Below are 17,957 nucleotides of genomic sequence, written 5' to 3'. Positions count from 1 at the left end.
TATATGAAATCTTGTAGCCATAGGAACACTGTTAACAATGACCATTTTTAGCTTTTGCCTTATTTTTGGTTAGAAAGAGAATGGGGATAATCTGGGAAAGGTTTATGAGAACTTACAGAATTGAAGTAATGACTCAAGCCTACTAGTCATTTTGCCAATGTTTGTAGAGCAGCCTTTAATTATTAAATAGAAATGGAGCTCTACATTTCTATTGTGCGCTCTCCACATATGTAAGGTATTAAATAGGCATATGGGACATGATTTGACCCTACCTGCAACACGAAGATCACATGCCAATGCTAGCTCCAGACCACCACCAAGAGCATACCCATCTATTGCAGCAATAGTGGGCATAGGCAGGATTGCTTAAAAATAAAAAACACACACACATATCATTTAAGTCTTGAAAAACATTTTAAGCGTGTGTATATCAAAATCACAATCTGAACAGCCAAGCGATCAGAGCTAGCCCTTCCAACTAGTTTCTAGAAATCTCATTGGCCAAGAATCATATGCTCATCTATTGTGTCACTAATGTAGCTTGATGACTATAGCTAATCACATGACCAAAATGATCGCTCTATCTTTGACTGATGAGCCTTTGGACCCATGCTAATAAACCTCAGAGGATGTTAGATTTTAGCAGCTCAGTTTAGCTAATAATGGTTCATGAATTCCATAAGTATATTTTTCTAGATTTTGGTCATGATGATTGTCCTCATGGGAAACATGTACCTGAAAAACCTCAATTACGGATAAAGAGCTGTACTCTTTAAATAAATCTCAAGTGATCAGGTAGTCTAGAAATGGAATACAGAGGAGATGATGAGGCACAGGCACAATGGGGAATGATTGCTAACTTCGGTACCTGGCAAGTGTTCAAAGGCATTAATTAGATGAGCTCGTAGATGATTAGTTGGCAATGCAAGAAGTTAAGGATGGTGTTACAGACAGGATCAGAAGAGAGCAAAACTTTTTGTACCCTTTCTGTAATCGGTATATTTTGTTGAAAAGTAAGGCATGTGTTCCTCAGCCCCCAGGGTGTCTGCTGTCAATTTAAATCACAGCAGCAAGCTTTTGTGGGTTTAAATAAAAGCAGGATTATTTATTCATGCAGTTACCCTAAAAGTCAAAATTCCAAGTCATTCATACACACACATGGGTAGTTTAGGTGGGTTCAATAGCTGGAGTTGTATATCAGGATGATTATAAGACTCCCTCAATGCGATGGATGTTCAGCAGGTCGTAAAGTTAGGCACTTGTAGTTTTTCTTGCCAGGAGGTCAAGTTTGATATTCCAAGCTCGTGGCTCTGGCAAATGTTGTTTGTTAGATCTCTTCCATTGAGCTGGTATGGATGATGTCTACATACCCAAGAAATCCACTTGCATTTGAGAGCTTTCCAGAGATGTGATTTTCAGATGTGAATTAATTCTTTGTGCAGAAATTGCAAGAGTCACTGGACCCCTGGCACTTTAATAGCCTGTTTAGTAGCATCTAGTTTTAAAAGAAAGACAATTCCAGAAATTGTTTAAAGTTACGAATAGGACATGCCTTCACTGGGCATAACAATTGAATCAGAAGAGACTGATTAAATTGCAAAAAATAGCAGCAAGCCTGTGCATTGAATGTTTTGTTAAAAACCAGCAAAGGACCATCAAAAAGTTGATAAAAAGGGAAAAAAATATATCCTTGCCAAGAATATAGAAGCAGATTGTAAGAGATTTTACAAGAAATAGAGTAACTAAAGTAAATGTTGGTACCATAGATGTAGATGTCTGATCTTTGGAATTTTCTACGCCAGAGTTGTGAATGAATCATCATTGATTATAATAATTAGGGCTCGAGTTAGACAGATTTTTGGCCTCTCAGGGAATCAAGATATATGGGGAGCAGATGAGAAGGTGGAGTTGAAGCCCAAGATCTGCCATGATAATATTGAATGGCAGATCTAACAGGCCATACGCTCCTGTTCCTTAAGCTAGATCACAAGAAATAGGAACGAGTAGGACCTTCAGCCCCTCAAGCCTGCTCCGCCATTTAGTAGGATCATGGCTGATCCAACATTCCTCACATCCACTTGCCTGCCCTTTCCCCGTAACCTTTGATTCCCTTACTGATCAAAAATCTATCCATCTCATTTTTAAATATACACAAGGACTCTGTCCCCACAGCTCTCTGTGGTAAGGCGTTCCAAAGACTCACAACCCTCAGAGAAGAAATTCTTCCTTCCTCAATCTTAATCGTTTTGAGACTATTCCCTTTATTTGGAGATCATTCCCTTTGGTCCTAGATTCTCCCATGAGGGGAAACATCTTCTCAGCATTCACTCTGTCAAGCCCCTCAAGAATCCTAAATGTTACAATGAGATTACCTCTCATTCTTCTAAATTCCAATGAGTAGAGTCCCAAACTATTTAACCTTTCCTCATAAGAAAGTCCCTCCATATGAGGGATCATCCTGGTGAACCTTCTCTGAACTGCCCCCAGTGAAATAATATCTTGCCACTTTCCCATTAATCAGGTGACAAATACTAAACAGTGCCAACAGTTTCAAAAACTTTTTCACCTTAAAAGAAAATCTTGTCTCAAAGTGTGTTGCTAAGTGTCACAATTAGTATTGAGAATCTTAAGGGACAATTTCAACACTTTCTTCTCATTTGTTATACATAATAGATGTACATTTCCTGGTCCCCAGTGCTGGATAAGTACTTTGAGGCTGAAGCAGTGATTGCGGATGCTGACTGCACTATTAAAATAGCTTGGTGGCCCCTATCAGGGCTTATGCTAGGTATCAGAACCAGAAAGAGGACTGGGCCTTGAGACCTTACATTAAACCAGAAAATAAATACCTGGTCATTCAAAAATAAAGGCCCAGGCATGTTCAGCTCAACTTGCTGCTCACTCGCTTGGACTCTCTACCCTCCTTCTCCGCCATAAGTTACTCTTTAACTGACTCTAACCTAAGGAAGGTGCAGATACTGCCATCCACTAGCAAGAGAATGGACAGACGCACGCACAGGGAACTGAGCCCAAATAGTTATGAATGCTTCCTCCTGCCTTGTTTGTATGAATATACCAGGCCCATGTTTGTTACAGACATAGGTTCTATGATACCCACAGGTGAAGTCTTATAAGTTCCAAGTTGGAAATAATGTGGGCAAAGATCTGGTAAGATGATTTATCACAGCCCATTTCCTGCCAATTCCATGAAGCCATATGTAGAGAAGAAAAAGAAGCTAGTCCCATGTAATGCAGGCAATTAAACAGTGCAAGAACAAAACAATCTTGAGAACATAAAGCCTGTTACTTGGGATGATTTTCAGGTGGTCCCTTAAAACACTGCACAACATAGGAGAGATAGTAGTAAATGGTGTGGCCCATTGTGCCTGCTCTGCCATACAGTACAATCATGGCTCATCCTGGATTTCAACTACATTTTCCTCACTACTACCCATATCTTTCAATTCCACAAAGCCAAAAATCTGTCAATCCAACCCTTCAATACAGTAAATAATGGAATTCAAACAACTATCTGAAACAGAGAGTTCCTAAGATTCAGAATCCTGCAGTGAAGAAATTTCTTGTCATCTCAGTCCTAAACGAACCTATGTCCCCTGAGATTGTGCCCAACCAATTTAGATTATCCAGTCAGTGCAAATAACCTGGCAGGCTCTTTCAGAATTCTTTGTTTCAATGAGATCACCTCACACTCTTCTAAAGTCCAGAGAATATAAACCCAATTAACTCGGTCTCACATCACAGAACAACCCTCTCATCCTAGGGACTAATCTAGTGAGCCTTCACTGTACTGCCTCCAATGTAAGTATATCCTCCCTTAAACGCAGAGATTAAAACTACACATAGTATTCCAGATGTTGTCTCATCCAATTGTAACAAGACTTATTTATTCCTGTATTCAAATTGCCTTGCAAGAAAGGCCAATTTGCTTTGCCAAATACTTGCTGGATCCACATGCTACCTTTCTGTGTTCCTTGCATGAGCAACCTTCCTCCCTCCCTTCGCATCACACCACCTCCCCCTCCACCCGGAGTCTCTGTTGAAAGTGAGTAATCTCACTCTTCCTCACCATTATATTCCATCTGCCATCTTGTTGCCCACTCACTTTACCTATCAATTTCTCTTTGCAGCCTTTTGTGTACTCCTCGTAACTTACAAAGGTTGGTGAAATTGTATTGTCAGTGAACTTAGACACATTAGTCTTCCCAGCACTGATCTTTAGAAACTTTACCAGTTACACCCTGTCAACTTGAAAATGCCCATTTAAACCTATTCGTTGCTACCTATTTGTTAACCAATTCTCTGTCCATGCTATTATATTACCCCCAACTCCATGAGCCCTTATTTTACCTATTAACCTTATTGAACATCTTTTGGAAATCCAGATATGCTCATCTACTTATTCCCCTTTATCTATCCTACTAATTACATACTCAAAAATACATTCATTTGTCAAACATGATTTTCCTTTCCTAAAACCATGTTGGCTCTATCTGGCAATATGATGATATGCAGAATTCCTTAAATAATAGATTACAACACTTTCCCAACAACTGAGATCATGCTAACTGGCTTGTAGTTCCCCTTTTTTTCAATATTGGTGTTGCATTTGCTAATTTCCAATTTGCTGGGACCATTCCAGAATCAAGGCAATTTTGGAAAATCATTGCCAGTGCACCCAATATCTCTGCAGCTTTCTCTTTCAGAACAGAACACTAGGATTGTAGGCCATTAGGTCCAGGGGATTTGCTGGATTGTAGTCTCTCAAGGTTTCTCTGGTACTTTTTCTCCACTGATATTATCTTAATTTCCTCACCTTTTTGAGCACCTAGGTTACTGTCTTTTTTTGCATGCAACTTTTGTCTTGTGCTGTGAAGACTGACACAAAATGTTTGCAGTGTCAATGAAGTGACCACTTTGCCAGTCTGTTCATGCCAACATGAGGCCTTGGATCTCGTTGACATTCAACAGCCTGCAGTTTGCTGTTTCTGGGAGGATGGGAAATTGGCTGACCGCCATTCTGAGCCCAGCACCAGAGATGGTTCTGTTATGAGCCGCAAAAGGGCAGGGTTAATTTTAATCTAAGCTACAGGAAGAAAACCCTCAGTCGAACTGGCCACCCCACTAACCTCAATTAAAAACAGTCAATTCAGTGCTGTTGTTTAGTTTAATTGGAAAAGTGCTGCAGAAAGATTAAAAAAACGGACATAAAGCAATGACAGAAGAGACAGAAGAAGGTGATCTCACCAGTATTTTTGTTGTGGATACTGCACTAGTTTAGCAACCCATTTCAGAAGTTTGCATCCTTCAATAAACCAGGCTACTGCTACATTATCTTTAAAAATCTAAATGGTACATGGACATCCTCCAAGGAAGAGTAACTACTTATTGATCTGGTGACTGATATACACAAGATGATTTCCAACAAATATTGACCAAGATTTTGAAATGAGGTGATCAGTCATACTGCCAACTCATTAGCACACTCCAGATCTACATGTTTTTAAGACTATGCATTTGAACAATTAAAAGATTTTTTTCCTTTGTAGATTTAATTCTCTTTTGTTCTTATTCTCACTATTATTTGATCTATTTTAGTAATCAAAAGTAAACATGCAACAATACACTCAAGCTATGGAGCCTCCTGCTGTAATGGAGATGGCTTTGAGCTACTAAGGAACACATGCATTTTACAAATTAGGTCTGGTGAAACACTACACTGGCCTTCATGCATTGAACAATACATTACACTCAAATACCCTTGGACTTAACAACAAGACAAGTTCCACTTTGTTTAAAAAAATTGAAAATACCACTACTGAAATACAGATAAATCCATTTCTTTGCACTTGCCTATATTGCTCATTAAACTTCGCAGCTTATGAACAAAGTGGCCAACCTCTGAATTACTCATTTTAGCACGTTCCTTCAAGTCAGCACCTGGGAAATGAATTGGGGAAAGACAAAGGGAAGATAATTTAGAAAACAATTTGACCAAGAATAAAGAGGTAACTTTTGTTGACACTGGCTTAAAAGAAGCAAAGAATAAAGCTTGGCAAGCAATAATTTCCAATGCAAATAATCACTCAGTGACTCTTCTATGATGCATATAGTGCAACGATCAATAGAGTTAACTTAGAGTTAACACAGGATAAAAATCACCAGTAGTAGATCCAGTATTTAAAATTTGTTTATTGAAATGTTTTCAATTTAAACAACTTTCTAATACTCTGATCTGAAATGAGTTACCAAATCAAATCTCAGCCATATACACGGCATCTCACTTCACCACCCACCAGAACCAACTTCTATAACGTGAGATAGAGTGTGATAGGCCATTACTAGACTGATCCTGAAAGGGGCAAGAAATGGCTTTATATCCATGGTCCCCCTCACACGAGGAAGGATTTTCACAGGCCACCACGAATAAAGGAATCACATTGAGAAACTGTTGCACACCTTGTTTGTTGGATCAACAGGATAGCTTAAAGGTGGTGGGGAATAGATGAGAAACTAAAGAAAAAAGTCCTGAAGATGTAGATCACTGTGTTCAGATTTCAAACTCTGGAATTATTAGCTAATGTAAAAAGACTACTACTCTATAATTTATTAACACAATGAAATTAAGGTCTATATACCTCAAAGTAAAATCTAGCTCAGAACTAAGTACATTTAATATATTTCAATGTAATATTTTCAAGCCATGTCTTATTAAACATATCATCACCACTTGATTCTAATTAGGCTAGCTCGTCAACAATCAAATACTGATTGGTAATGTTGCCATAGAATCCCTATAGTGCAGAAGGAGGCCATTTAGTCCATTGAGCCTGCACCAACAACTGCTCCCACCCAGTCCCTATCCCCATAATCCCACACATTTACCCTGCTAGTCCCTGACACTAAGGGACAATTTAGCATGGTCAATCAACCTCACTCACACATCTTTGGACTGTGGGAGGAAAACGGAGCACCCAGAAGAAACCCACACAGACAGTGACCCAAGGTCGGATTTGAACCCGAGTCCCTGGTGCTGTGAGGCAGCAGTGCTAACCACTGTGCTACCATGCAATACTTTAAGTACCCACCATAAAGTTTAGAGTTCCAAAAACACAACAGTTTCCCAAATGCTGCAAGGTCTTGTAAAGTTCTACTAACTATACATCACTGCAACAGGAACATGCTACCTACAGGACAAGTGGATTCAAGTTACAAATGCCTCAGATTATAGATCTCTTACCTGCGCAGAAAACTCCTTTGACCTGACTCTTAAACAGCAGCACGTGCACACTTCTGTCTTGTCGCAAGTCTTCAACAGCTTCTTCAAGCTAAAAACAAGTAATCAGTTCCAGCTTTTCATTGCAGTTCTTGTGAATACAGTCACGGATGAGGAAAATCAAAGTCCTCATAATGGAACTGGAAACACTCATGTCAGAGGGCTGCACCAAAATTGATGATGGTATCGGTACAGGTATTAAAGAGAAAACAGATAAAGGAAAAGGAAAAAGTGTGAGCAAGGAGAAAGAGAGAAGAAGAAAGCATGCAAACGTGTGTGATACAGATTAACAGAGTAGGTCTTTGTTTAATATATATTTCGTCAAACATGAGTTAACAAATGCCAACATGCTCTGCTCCAGATTTTTCTGAAGTTTAGTTTAGCATTGTAGGGACCACTGAAAGACCTAACAAAATAAGAGACTATGCAGCAAATAACTTGTATCATTAATTATGAAGCTCCATATATTCCTGGGACCCTTTTGGAAAACAGTGATAATTATCAAAGTTCCTTCCACCCCATCCCCAATTAAAAATAAATGATTTTGTTGGATAGACATCAGTTTAAATCCATGTTCCATTTACACATATCTCAGGTTGTTGATATTAAGAGATCTGGTTCAGAGTTAGAGATTATCCTACAAAGAGGCAGCCGCACTAAAAAGAGCCCTTCCCAAACTTCAGCTCATAAAATCCAAAAAGTCAAAGAAGAATTAAGTGGAAATAGGACTGAGTTACTTTTGTTTCAAGGAGCAAATGTGATTTTGGTCATAGGTGGCATTAGGGGCACAGGTTAGATACACCAAGAAAGAAATACTCTGTTAAGACAAGTGACAACACAGTGACAGAACTGCACATACCTGCTTAACAAACACATTTCCTAGGGAATTTCTTGCATGAGATCTGTTCATCAAAACTGTTGCAATTCCTGAAAGAAAAACATTAAATGAACGGACTTCATGATTGCAAACATCAATTTTGCTTTGCACTGTAACTCATGACTCATCTTTCATTTTGTCACCCTGCAGTATAAATATCTCTCACTTTCTCTGCCTTTTAACTTTGACAGAGGGTCATCTGGATTTGAAATGTCAACTCTTTTCTCTCCTTAAAGATGCTGCCAGATCTGCTAAGATTTCCCAGCATTTCTCTCTTGGTTTCAGATTTCAGCATCCGCAGTAATTTGCTTTTATCAATTTTGCTGTTGCACTTACATTTTGCTGTTAATTCTCAAAAAGGATTATGTAGCTACTGGCATTGCATGATTTCGGCATAACTAATGCACTGCGGGCAAGGGGCTGCACATAGAAATAAAAAGTTAAAGTTTACTTATTAGTCACAAGTAAGGCTTACATTAACACTGCAATGAAGTTACTGTGAAATTCCCCTAGTCATCCCACTCCGGTGTCTGTTTGGGTCAATGTACCTAACCAGCATGTCTTTTAGAATGTGGGTGGAAACCCATGCAGACATAGGGAGAACATGCAAACTCCACACATAGTGACCCAAGCCAGGAATTGAACCCAGGTCCCTGGCGCTGTGAAGCAGCAGTGTTAACCACTGTGCCACCCAGACCACTTTCAAACCCAGATTTGTTCAGCTTCCACTCTTTCAAGTATTCGTGGGGGACTGTCTCACATTAATCTTCTACAAATGGGAGAAATTAAAAGCTTTTCACAAGACGATCTTTGCCTGAGCTCTATCCATTCAATGTCAAATAAGAAAGTTTTTTAACTTTCTTCATCTAGAAGGTTGTGTTTTAACATTTAAACTGTGGGGAATACGTTCCTTTCTCAGTGCCAACACCAGCTACAAAAGGAAATGCAAATGGCGCTACAGCAGCAAAAGCTGTGTTGTAAAGTAAGGTTAATATCGATGTATACTTTTAGGATAAACCAAAACAAACAAAAAAATTATACAGGGAAATTTACTAGACCAAAATTTTCCTTTAGGCATCAACTTTAGATCTGTGACAGCATGCTTGCTTCCACATCAGAAGGTGTTCAGTGCCTGCTATGGACTTGAGCATATTGGCCCGGATTTTACAGTCACAGCTATCTATTGATGCTCATTGTTCATTATGCTTACAACTGAGAACAGACCTTTTCAGTAACAACTTATGATCGTATGGTGTCTAACACAGTGTGCCTGCCTTTTACAAGGCATCTAGATGCCTAATGCGCGAAGCATTAGGAATAAAGTGGATGCGCGAAGCATTAGGAATAAAGTGGATGAGTTGGTGGCGCAGATCGACACAAATGGATATGATCTGGTGGCCATTACAGAGACGTGGCTGCAAGGTGACAGGGACTGGGAGCTGAATGTCCAGGGGTATCAAGTGTTTAGGAAGGATAGGCAGGAGGGAAAAGGGGGGGGCGTAGCTCTGCTGATTAAGGATAGCATCAGGGTGGTAGCAAGGGATGATATTGGAGCCAAGGAGCAGAACGTGGAATCGTTGTGGGTAGAGATTAGGAACAGCAAAGGGAGGAAGACGCTGGTGGGTGTCATCTATAGGCCCCCGAATAATGATCTGGAGGTGGGGCGGGCTGTTAACGTGCAAATAAGTGCAGTGTGCAGGAATGGGACGGCCGTAATTATGGGGGATTTCAATCTGCATACTGATTGGTCGACCCATGTTGGACGCGGAGGGCTTGAGGAGGAGTTCTTGGAATGCTGCCAGGATAGTTTCCTGGAACAGTGTGTGTTGGAGCCGACAAGGGAGCGAGCTATCTTGGATCTGGTGCTATGTAATGAGGCGGGTAGAATTAGGGAACTTGCGGTGAAGGATCCTCTTGGGGAGAGTGATCATTGTACGGTGGAGTTTCTGGTGCAGATGGAGGAGGAGAAAGTGGGCTCCCGGACACGCGTCCTTTGTTTGAACAGAGGGGAGTACGGTAGGATGAGAGAAGAATTGGCGAATGTGGACTGGGGGAGCGCATTGGAAGGTAGGTCTGCTGAGGAGCAGCGGAGGATCTTTAAGGAGATCTTTCTTGGTGCTCAGCTGAAATTTATTCCGATGGTCAAAAAGGACTGTAGGAGGAGAGGTAATAAGCCGTGGATAACGAAGGAGGTGAAGGAAAGTGTTAAATTAAAAGCAGAGGCGTTTAGAGTAGCTAAGAGTAGTGGGCGAGAAGAGGATTGGGAGAGGTTTAAATGTCAACAAAGATTGACAAAGAAGTTGATAAAGGAGGGTAGGAGAAACTATAAAGCTGGGCTAGCGCTTAATATAAAAAAGGATAGCAAGAGTTTTTATAAGTATATAAAAAGGAAGAGGCTGGCTAGGGTGAACGTTGGTCCCTTAGAGGATGAGAAGGGGTACTTAGTGGTAGGGGATGGGGATATGGCTGAGGTCTTGAACAACTTTTTTTATTTCGGTCTTCACGGAGGAGGATGTGAATAATTTGCTGGATGTTAGAGATGGAAAGGTGGTAGGACTGGAGGGTCTCGATGACATTACTGTTACTAGAGAGGTGGTGCTCGACAGACTGGAGGGGCTGATTGTGGACAAGTCCCCAGGACCGGATGGAATGCATCCGAGGGTTCTGAAAGAAATGGCGGAGGTGATAGTGGATGCCTTGGTGGTTATTTTCCAGACGTCGCTGGATTCCGGGGAAGATTGGAAAACGGCTAATGTTACGCCGTTGTTTAAGGGTGCCAGGCAAAAGGCAGGGAATTATAGGCCAGTTAGTTTAACGTCTGTTGTAGGTAAAATGTTAGAATCTGTCATCAAGGAGGAAATAGCGAGGCATCTTGAGGGGAACTGCTTAATAGAGTAGAGGCAGCACAGTTTCGTTAAAGGGAAGTTGTGTCTGACAAATTTACTGGAGTTCTAAGAGGATGTGTCTAGGGCAGTGGATAGAGGAGAGCCGGTGGATGTGGTCTTTCTTGATTTTCAGAAGGCGTTTGACAAGGTACCTCACAAGAGGTTATTGCAGAAGGTCAGGGGGCATGGAATTGGGGGTAGGGTGTTAGCGTGGATAGAGGACTGGTTGTCAAATAGGAGGTAGAGAGTGGGGGTCAATGGGTGCTATTCGGATTGGCGGATGGTGACTAGTGGAGTGCCCCAGGGGTCGGTGCTGGGGCCTCAGCTATTTACCATTTATATAGATGATCTGGAGGAGGGAACCGAGTGTAGGGTGTCGAAATTTGCTGATGACACCAAGATTGATGGAACGGCAAATTGTGCGGAGGGTGTGGAGAGTCTACAGAAGGATCTAGATAGGCTGGGCGAATGGGCCAGGAACTGGCAAATGGAATTTAATGTTGGCAAGTGCGAGGTGGTCCACTTTGGTAGGAATAATGGTAGGAAGGATTATTACTTGCGTGGAGAAAAACTGCAGCAGGCGACGGTGCAGAGGGACCTCGGGGTCCTTGTGCCTGAGTCGCAAAAACCCAGCTTGCAGGTGGTCAGGAAGGCGAATGGGATGCTGGCCTTCATCACGAGGGGGATTGAATATAAAAGTAGGGAGGTCTTGCTGCGGCTGTATAGGGCATTGGTGAGGCCGCAGCTGGAGTACTGTGTGCAGTTTTGGGCGCCGTACTTACGCAAGGATATTTTGGCCTTGGAGGGAGTGCAGAGGAGGTTTACTAGGATGATGCCGGAGTTGAGGGGGTTGAGCTATGAGGAGAGGCTGAATAAATTAGGCTTGTACTCGTTAGAGTTTAGAAGAATGAGGGGAGATCTCATTGAGACGTATAAGATGATGAATGGGATGGATAGGATAGAGGTGGAGAGACTCTTCCCGCTCAGAAAGGATAGTAGGACTAGGGGGCACAGCCTCAAGATAAAGGGGGGGCGGTTTAGAACGGAGTTGAGGAGGAACTTCTTCACTCAAAGGGTGGTGAATCTCTGGAATTCTCTGCCCGTTGAAGTGGTGGAGGCTACCTCGCTAAATATTTTTAAGACGCGGGTTGATGGGTTTTTGATAAGAGAGGGGATTAAGGGTTATGGGGAGAGGGCGGGAATGTGGAACTGAGCCACAACAGATCAGCCATGATCTTATTGAATGGTGGGGCAGGCTCGAAGGGCTAGTTGGCCTACTCCTGCTCCTATTTCTTATGTTCTTATGAACCCAAGTAAGATAAACAACATGTTTCTTCAAACAGATTCAGGAATCCTCGCACAAAAATACAGGGTCTAAACAAGGAAGTGAAAATTTGATGTAAACTTTTCACAGGAAGCAACATCAAGAATGACAATTAAAGATGATGGGACAGGAGGAAAAAGCAAGATAAATAAAAACCACAAGAAATGGGAAGAGGAATAGGCTACCAGGCCCTTCAGGCCTACCCTGCCATTCAGTACGATCATGGCAGATCAATGCTGGCCTCAACTCCTCTTCTGTGCCATTTCCCCATAGCCCTCTATTCCTTGATTTAGTAAGTATTTATCCACCTCCACTTTGAATACTTCTAAAGATCCAGCCTACACCACCTTTTGCGGCTGAGAATTCCAGATATTCACCACCCTCTGCGAGAAGAAATTTCTACACCTCAGTTTTAAATGACCCTTTACCTTGTAGCCATGTCCCTTTGTTTGAGACTCTCCCACTAGTGAAAACATTTCACCATCTACCTTGTCAAGCCCTCTGAGCGGCTTATTGTCTGAAGGAGATTTTTTAAACTCCAAAGAATATAGACCCAGAATATTTAGTTTCTCTTGGTAGGACAACCCTCTCATCCCAGGAATTAGCTGGATGAATCTCCTTTGGACTGCTTCCAATGTTCATGTATCCTTTTTCAGTAAGGGGACCAAAAACTGTACTCAGTATTCCAGGTAAGGCCTCACTACACCCTGTACAATTGCAACAAATTATCTCTTTTTAAATTCCAACCTCTTTGCAATAAAGATTAAAACGTTGTTTGCCTTCTTAACCACTTGTTGGACCTGCCTGTTAGCTTTTGTGATTCATGCAGTAAAACACCTAAATCCCTCTGCACTTCACTCACCTGCTGTCTTTTTCCATCTAGATAATAATCTGTCTTTTGATTCCTCCAACCCAAATGCATGATCTCACAATTTCCCACATTAAACTCCACTTGCCTGGATTTCACCCAGTCAACCTATATCCTGTTGCAGAATCACAATATCTTCATTACAACATGTCCTTCCACCGATCTTTGTCTCATTGGCAAATTTTCTTCCTTCCTCCCAATCATTAATGTAAATGGTGAATAACTGTGTGCCAAGAACTGATCCCTATGGTGCTCCACTAGTTATATCTTTTCCAACTCTTTTCCATATGATAGCCAGTTTTCAATCCACGTTAACACATTTCCTCCAATTCAGTGGGCTTTTACGTTATGCACCAGCCTCTTATGTGGCACCTTGTCAAATGCTTTTTGGAAATCTAAATATACCACATCCTTTTTAACTCTCCAACAATAATTAAAGTCTGAAAGATTATGATTCTACATTATAAGAGTTAATTGCAGTAAATAAGATTGGCACAATGTTAAAAAGTCACAGACGTTTTAATGAACTCGTTCAATCTTCTCCTGGTGTGTTTAGCAGGTAATTAGTGGGAAATCACCACAAATTCATGCCCTTACTTGTATGTGAAAGCTCCAACTCTTAGGGAGATGCTAGTGCAGCAAAGTGCAATCTGGACAGCAACTTCCTGATTTGAGGGTTGGATTGTTATTATGAAACAACTCCTACACAGTGAATGTTGGTAGCTTCTCTTTCATTCATAATACAAAATATGAGCCATGAGGCGGCGCAGTGGTTAACACTGCTGCCTCACAGCATTAGAGACCCAGATTCGATTGTCAGCTTGGGTCACTGTCTGTGTGGAGTCTGCACGTCCTCCCCGTGTCTGCGTGGATTTCCTCCAGGTGCTCCGTTTTTTTCCCCACAGTCCAAAGATGTGCCGGTTAGGTTGATGGGCCATGACAAGTTACCCCTTAGTGTCAGAGGGATTAACAGGATAAATATTTGGGGTTGCAGAGATAGGGCCTGGGTGGCATTGTTGCCAATGCAGGCTCAATGGGCCGAATGGCCTCCTTCTGCACTTTAGGGATTTTATGATTTTATCCAGGCTGATTGTTTAGCACAGCACTGCTCTATCAGAGGTGCTATCTTAAGGTGAAATATTACATTTTGGGCCATAAGCCCTCCACACAGAGACGGATGTAATATATCCCATAGCTCCTTGAAAAGGAGCAGCGACTGTCTCCAGTCCAATGGCCAAGTTAAATCTTATTTGCCAACCGATGTCATTAAAATAGTTCATCTAATCAAAAGATAAATAGTGCAGTTCCAGGAATTCTGAAATAAAGATAACGAAGACTGGAAATAATAAGAACATAAGAAATAGGAGCAGGAGTAGGCCATCTAGCCCTTCGAGCCTGCCCCGCCATTCAATAAGATCATGGCTGATCTGTCGTGGCTCAGTTCCACATTCCCGCCCTCTCCCCATAACCCTTAATCCCCTCACTTATCAAAAACCCATCAACCCGCGTCTTAAAAATATTTAGCGAGGCAGCCTCCACCACTTCAACGGGCAGAGAATTCCAGAGATTCACCACCCTTTGAGTGAAGAAGTTCCTCCTCAACTCCGTTCTAAACCGCCCCCCCTTTATCTTGAGGCTGTGCCCCCTAGTCCTACTATCCTTTCTGAGCGGGAAGAGTCTCTCCACCTCTATCCTATCCATCCCATTCATCATCTTATACGTCTCAATGAGATCTCCCCTCATTCTTCTAAACTCTAACGAGTACAAGCCTAGTTTATTCAGCCTCTCCTCATAGCTCAACCCCCTCAACTCCGGTATCAGCCTAGTAAACCTCCTCTGCACTCCCTCCAAGGCCAAAATATCCTTGCGTAAGTACGGCGCCCAAAACTGCACACAGTACTCCAGCTGCGGCCTCACCAATGCCCTATACAGCCGCAGCAAGACCTCCCTACTTTTATATTCAATCCCCCTCGCTATGAAGGCCAGCATCCCGTTTGCCTTCCTGACCACTTGCTGCACCTGCAAGCTGGGTTTTTGCGACTCATGCACAAGGACCCCGAGGTCCCTCTGCACCGTCGCCTGCTGCAGTTTTTCGCCACGTAAGTAATAATCCTTCCTACCATTATTCCTACCAAAGTGGACCACCTCGCACTTGCCAACATTAAATTCCATTTGCCAGTTCCTGGCCCATTCGCCCAGCCTATCTAGATCCTTCTGTAGACTCTCCACACCCTCCGCACAATTTGCCGTTCCACCAATCTTGGTGTCATCAGCAAATTTCGACACCCTACACTCGGTTCCCTCCTCCAGATCATCTATATAAATGGTAAATAGCTGAGGCCCCAGCACCGACCCCTGGGGCACTCCACTAGTCATACTCAGTAGGTTGGAAACAGAAAAAAACTTGTTAATGCCTGTGACCTTTCATCAAACGATCCAGTTACTTGCCTCTTCATATTTCTAGGATTCTGTTGCATATAAATTGGCAGCAATATTACAACAATGACTGTGTTCAACAGTTCTTAATTGATTTTGGGCAGTCATAAAGGACGCCAGATAAATGCAAACCTTTTTTAAAATCGGAATTATGAATTTACCGAAGGGAAACATCACCATTTCAGACTCAGGTAGAAACTCTAAGGTGGACATCCACTAGGGTCTGGATATGGAGATGGCGTTGGACTGGGATGGGTACACAAATATCAAGTTAAAGTCTTGAAGGAGCAGCCCTCCAAAAACTGGTAGTACCGAATAAAACTTTTGGACATTAACCTGGTGTTGAGAGACTTCTTACTGTGCCCTTCAGGGTCAGGGACGCAAAAGTTACACGCAACTGCGGTAGCAATAGCAAAACACCAGAAACCAATCCCTCACCTGAGTTCTCTCCCTGTAAACGCTGTATCTGGATTTCGGGAGTGCCACTGGTCTCCGAGTATCGCCTTCTGCTCACAGCCAAGGACGGGACTGGACTCCAGCCGCTGCTCAGCCCTTCACTGGTTAAAGAGGTCACAGCAGCCTGCAGAGATCTCCCTACACCGGACCGAGCAAGGGCAGTCGTGCCACGGGCGGCCAAACATCCCAGAGAAAGCATTTTCCTCATCTCTGACATTTGCTGCAGAGCATTGCGGAAGTGAAATTGGCAAACTATACAGGCAGTGGGAAGTGGATTGTAAAGAGGAAATCCCGCCTCCGCGCCCACCTCATTGGATACAGAGACGTATGTTCCCCCGCTGTCCAGATGTGTTCACACTGAGATGGGGTGGTATAAAATCAAACAAGACACCAGCTGGCCAAGTTTGTTACTGTGGAAAAATGTTGGAATTCATTATTAAGAAAGGAGTGGCAGGCCATCTGGAAAATAATAATATAATCAAGCCAAACTGGCTTTGTGAAAGGAAATTGTGTATTGACAAGTTTATCATAAGAGTTCTAGGACGTACCAATACATTAGATTTTCCCGTCTTCGATGGATGACTGTTCAGTAAAGAAAATACTTGTTTACAGTTTCTGTGATTAAATAAAAGCAAAATACTGGGGATGCTGGAATCTAAACCTGAAGCACACGTGCTGTCAGATCTCCCAACTTTTGCCAGTATTATTCTGTTTTTGTGACAGTTTCTGTTGATGTAGACCGAATCATCAAGTGAGAACGCAACGACTCGGCTATAAAGGAGGCCATGTGGCAGCAGTGTGGACAGAGCACAAGTGTTGAAGAGCTACTAACAAAGCACAAAGAAAATTACATCACAGGAACAGGCCCTTCGGCCGTCCAAGCCTGTACTGACCGTGCTGCCCGTCTGAACTAAAACCTCTACCCTTCAAAGAACAAATAAAAAGTGGGTTGTTATTCCCTTTCATCATCCTCCTCCTGTGGTGGAGATTGAAGGTGGCTCACTAAAAGCTTGCACTCACAGTGCCAGCTATGGAGCAGCTATCCCGAAGGGCACCTCCACATGTACTCAGACCCTGCCCTGCCCCCACTCACTGTTAAAGAACTTGGTGATGTCAGTGAACTACTAAAGTTAATAAATAAACCAATCTTTGTTGAAAGTCCTTGCTATTAGTGATTCAGGAACCCCTTACAGTTACACTATCGTGCATGAGGATAGGTCAATCTTGATTTGCATAGCTGATTGCAAATACTGCATATGAAGTCATTGTTAGATGGATGGATGGAGGCATTAGCTTTGTATCACACTTGCTTTGCCAGAAGGCACTTGACTGTGTTCTCCTCAAATGTCAAAATCATCGGGTGTGTCCGAGTTTGTTTATTTTCCCATGTATCAAGGTCCAGTTTGCAAGTCCTGAGATTGATATAACGGCAATCTGCACACCAAAAGTTTGGGATGTCCTGCGGTGTGGGTTCCCATACTCGTCATACTGTCTTTGGTGTGTGGGAATCCTCCATGCAAATCAGATGACCAATCCAGCAAAACTGACGTGCATGCTCTTGAGACCAGGTATGCAAGAACTTCGGTGTTGGGAGTTTTGTTATGCCACCCGAAGTTACAAATAGATCTCAGACAGCAAAGTTGGAATGCATTTTTTTGCTTTATGTGAAGCTGGCAATTTTTTTTAACCAAGTGTGGCACCCATGAGGAAGTGATGTAAGAACGAATGCCTGGTAGACTAAGATCTTTGTTCTGAGGTAAAGTCAGTGAGTGAGTCTGCCAAACACTGTGCTTGCTTTTAGCAGGCATTAGTTGATT

General features: G+C 42.3%; 1 protein-coding gene across 2 annotated transcripts in view; it reads right to left on the bottom strand.

Annotated features, from left to right (window-relative positions):
• echdc2 (enoyl CoA hydratase domain containing 2) overlaps nucleotides 1–16,416 on the bottom strand; it is a 30,465-nt gene extending 14,049 nt beyond the window's left edge. The window contains exons 1-5 of one of the 2 annotated variants that reach the window (XM_080195455.1): nucleotides 16,123–16,416; nucleotides 8,154–8,221; nucleotides 7,259–7,346; nucleotides 5,872–5,958; nucleotides 273–365 (exon numbers count right to left, since the gene is read on the bottom strand). In XM_080195455.1, coding sequence (XP_080051581.1) covers nucleotides 273–365; nucleotides 5,872–5,958; nucleotides 7,259–7,346; nucleotides 8,154–8,221; nucleotides 16,123–16,357 — 571 coding nt within the window. In that variant the 5' untranslated portion in view covers nucleotides 16,358–16,416. The remainder of the gene's footprint in view (nucleotides 1–272; nucleotides 366–5,871; nucleotides 5,959–7,258; nucleotides 7,347–8,153; nucleotides 8,222–16,122) is intronic. The other variant, XM_080195456.1, reaches the window with a different exon arrangement.
• Nucleotides 16,417–17,957: the final 1,541 nt, after the last annotated feature.

Source organism: Carcharhinus amblyrhynchos, chromosome 9 (genome assembly GCF_965287045.1).
Source record: "Carcharhinus amblyrhynchos chromosome 9, sCarAmb.v2.hapA, whole genome shotgun sequence".
Classification (NCBI taxonomy): domain Eukaryota; kingdom Metazoa; phylum Chordata; class Chondrichthyes; order Carcharhiniformes; family Carcharhinidae; genus Carcharhinus; species Carcharhinus amblyrhynchos.
This window is presented reverse-complemented; position numbering and strand designations above follow the sequence as displayed.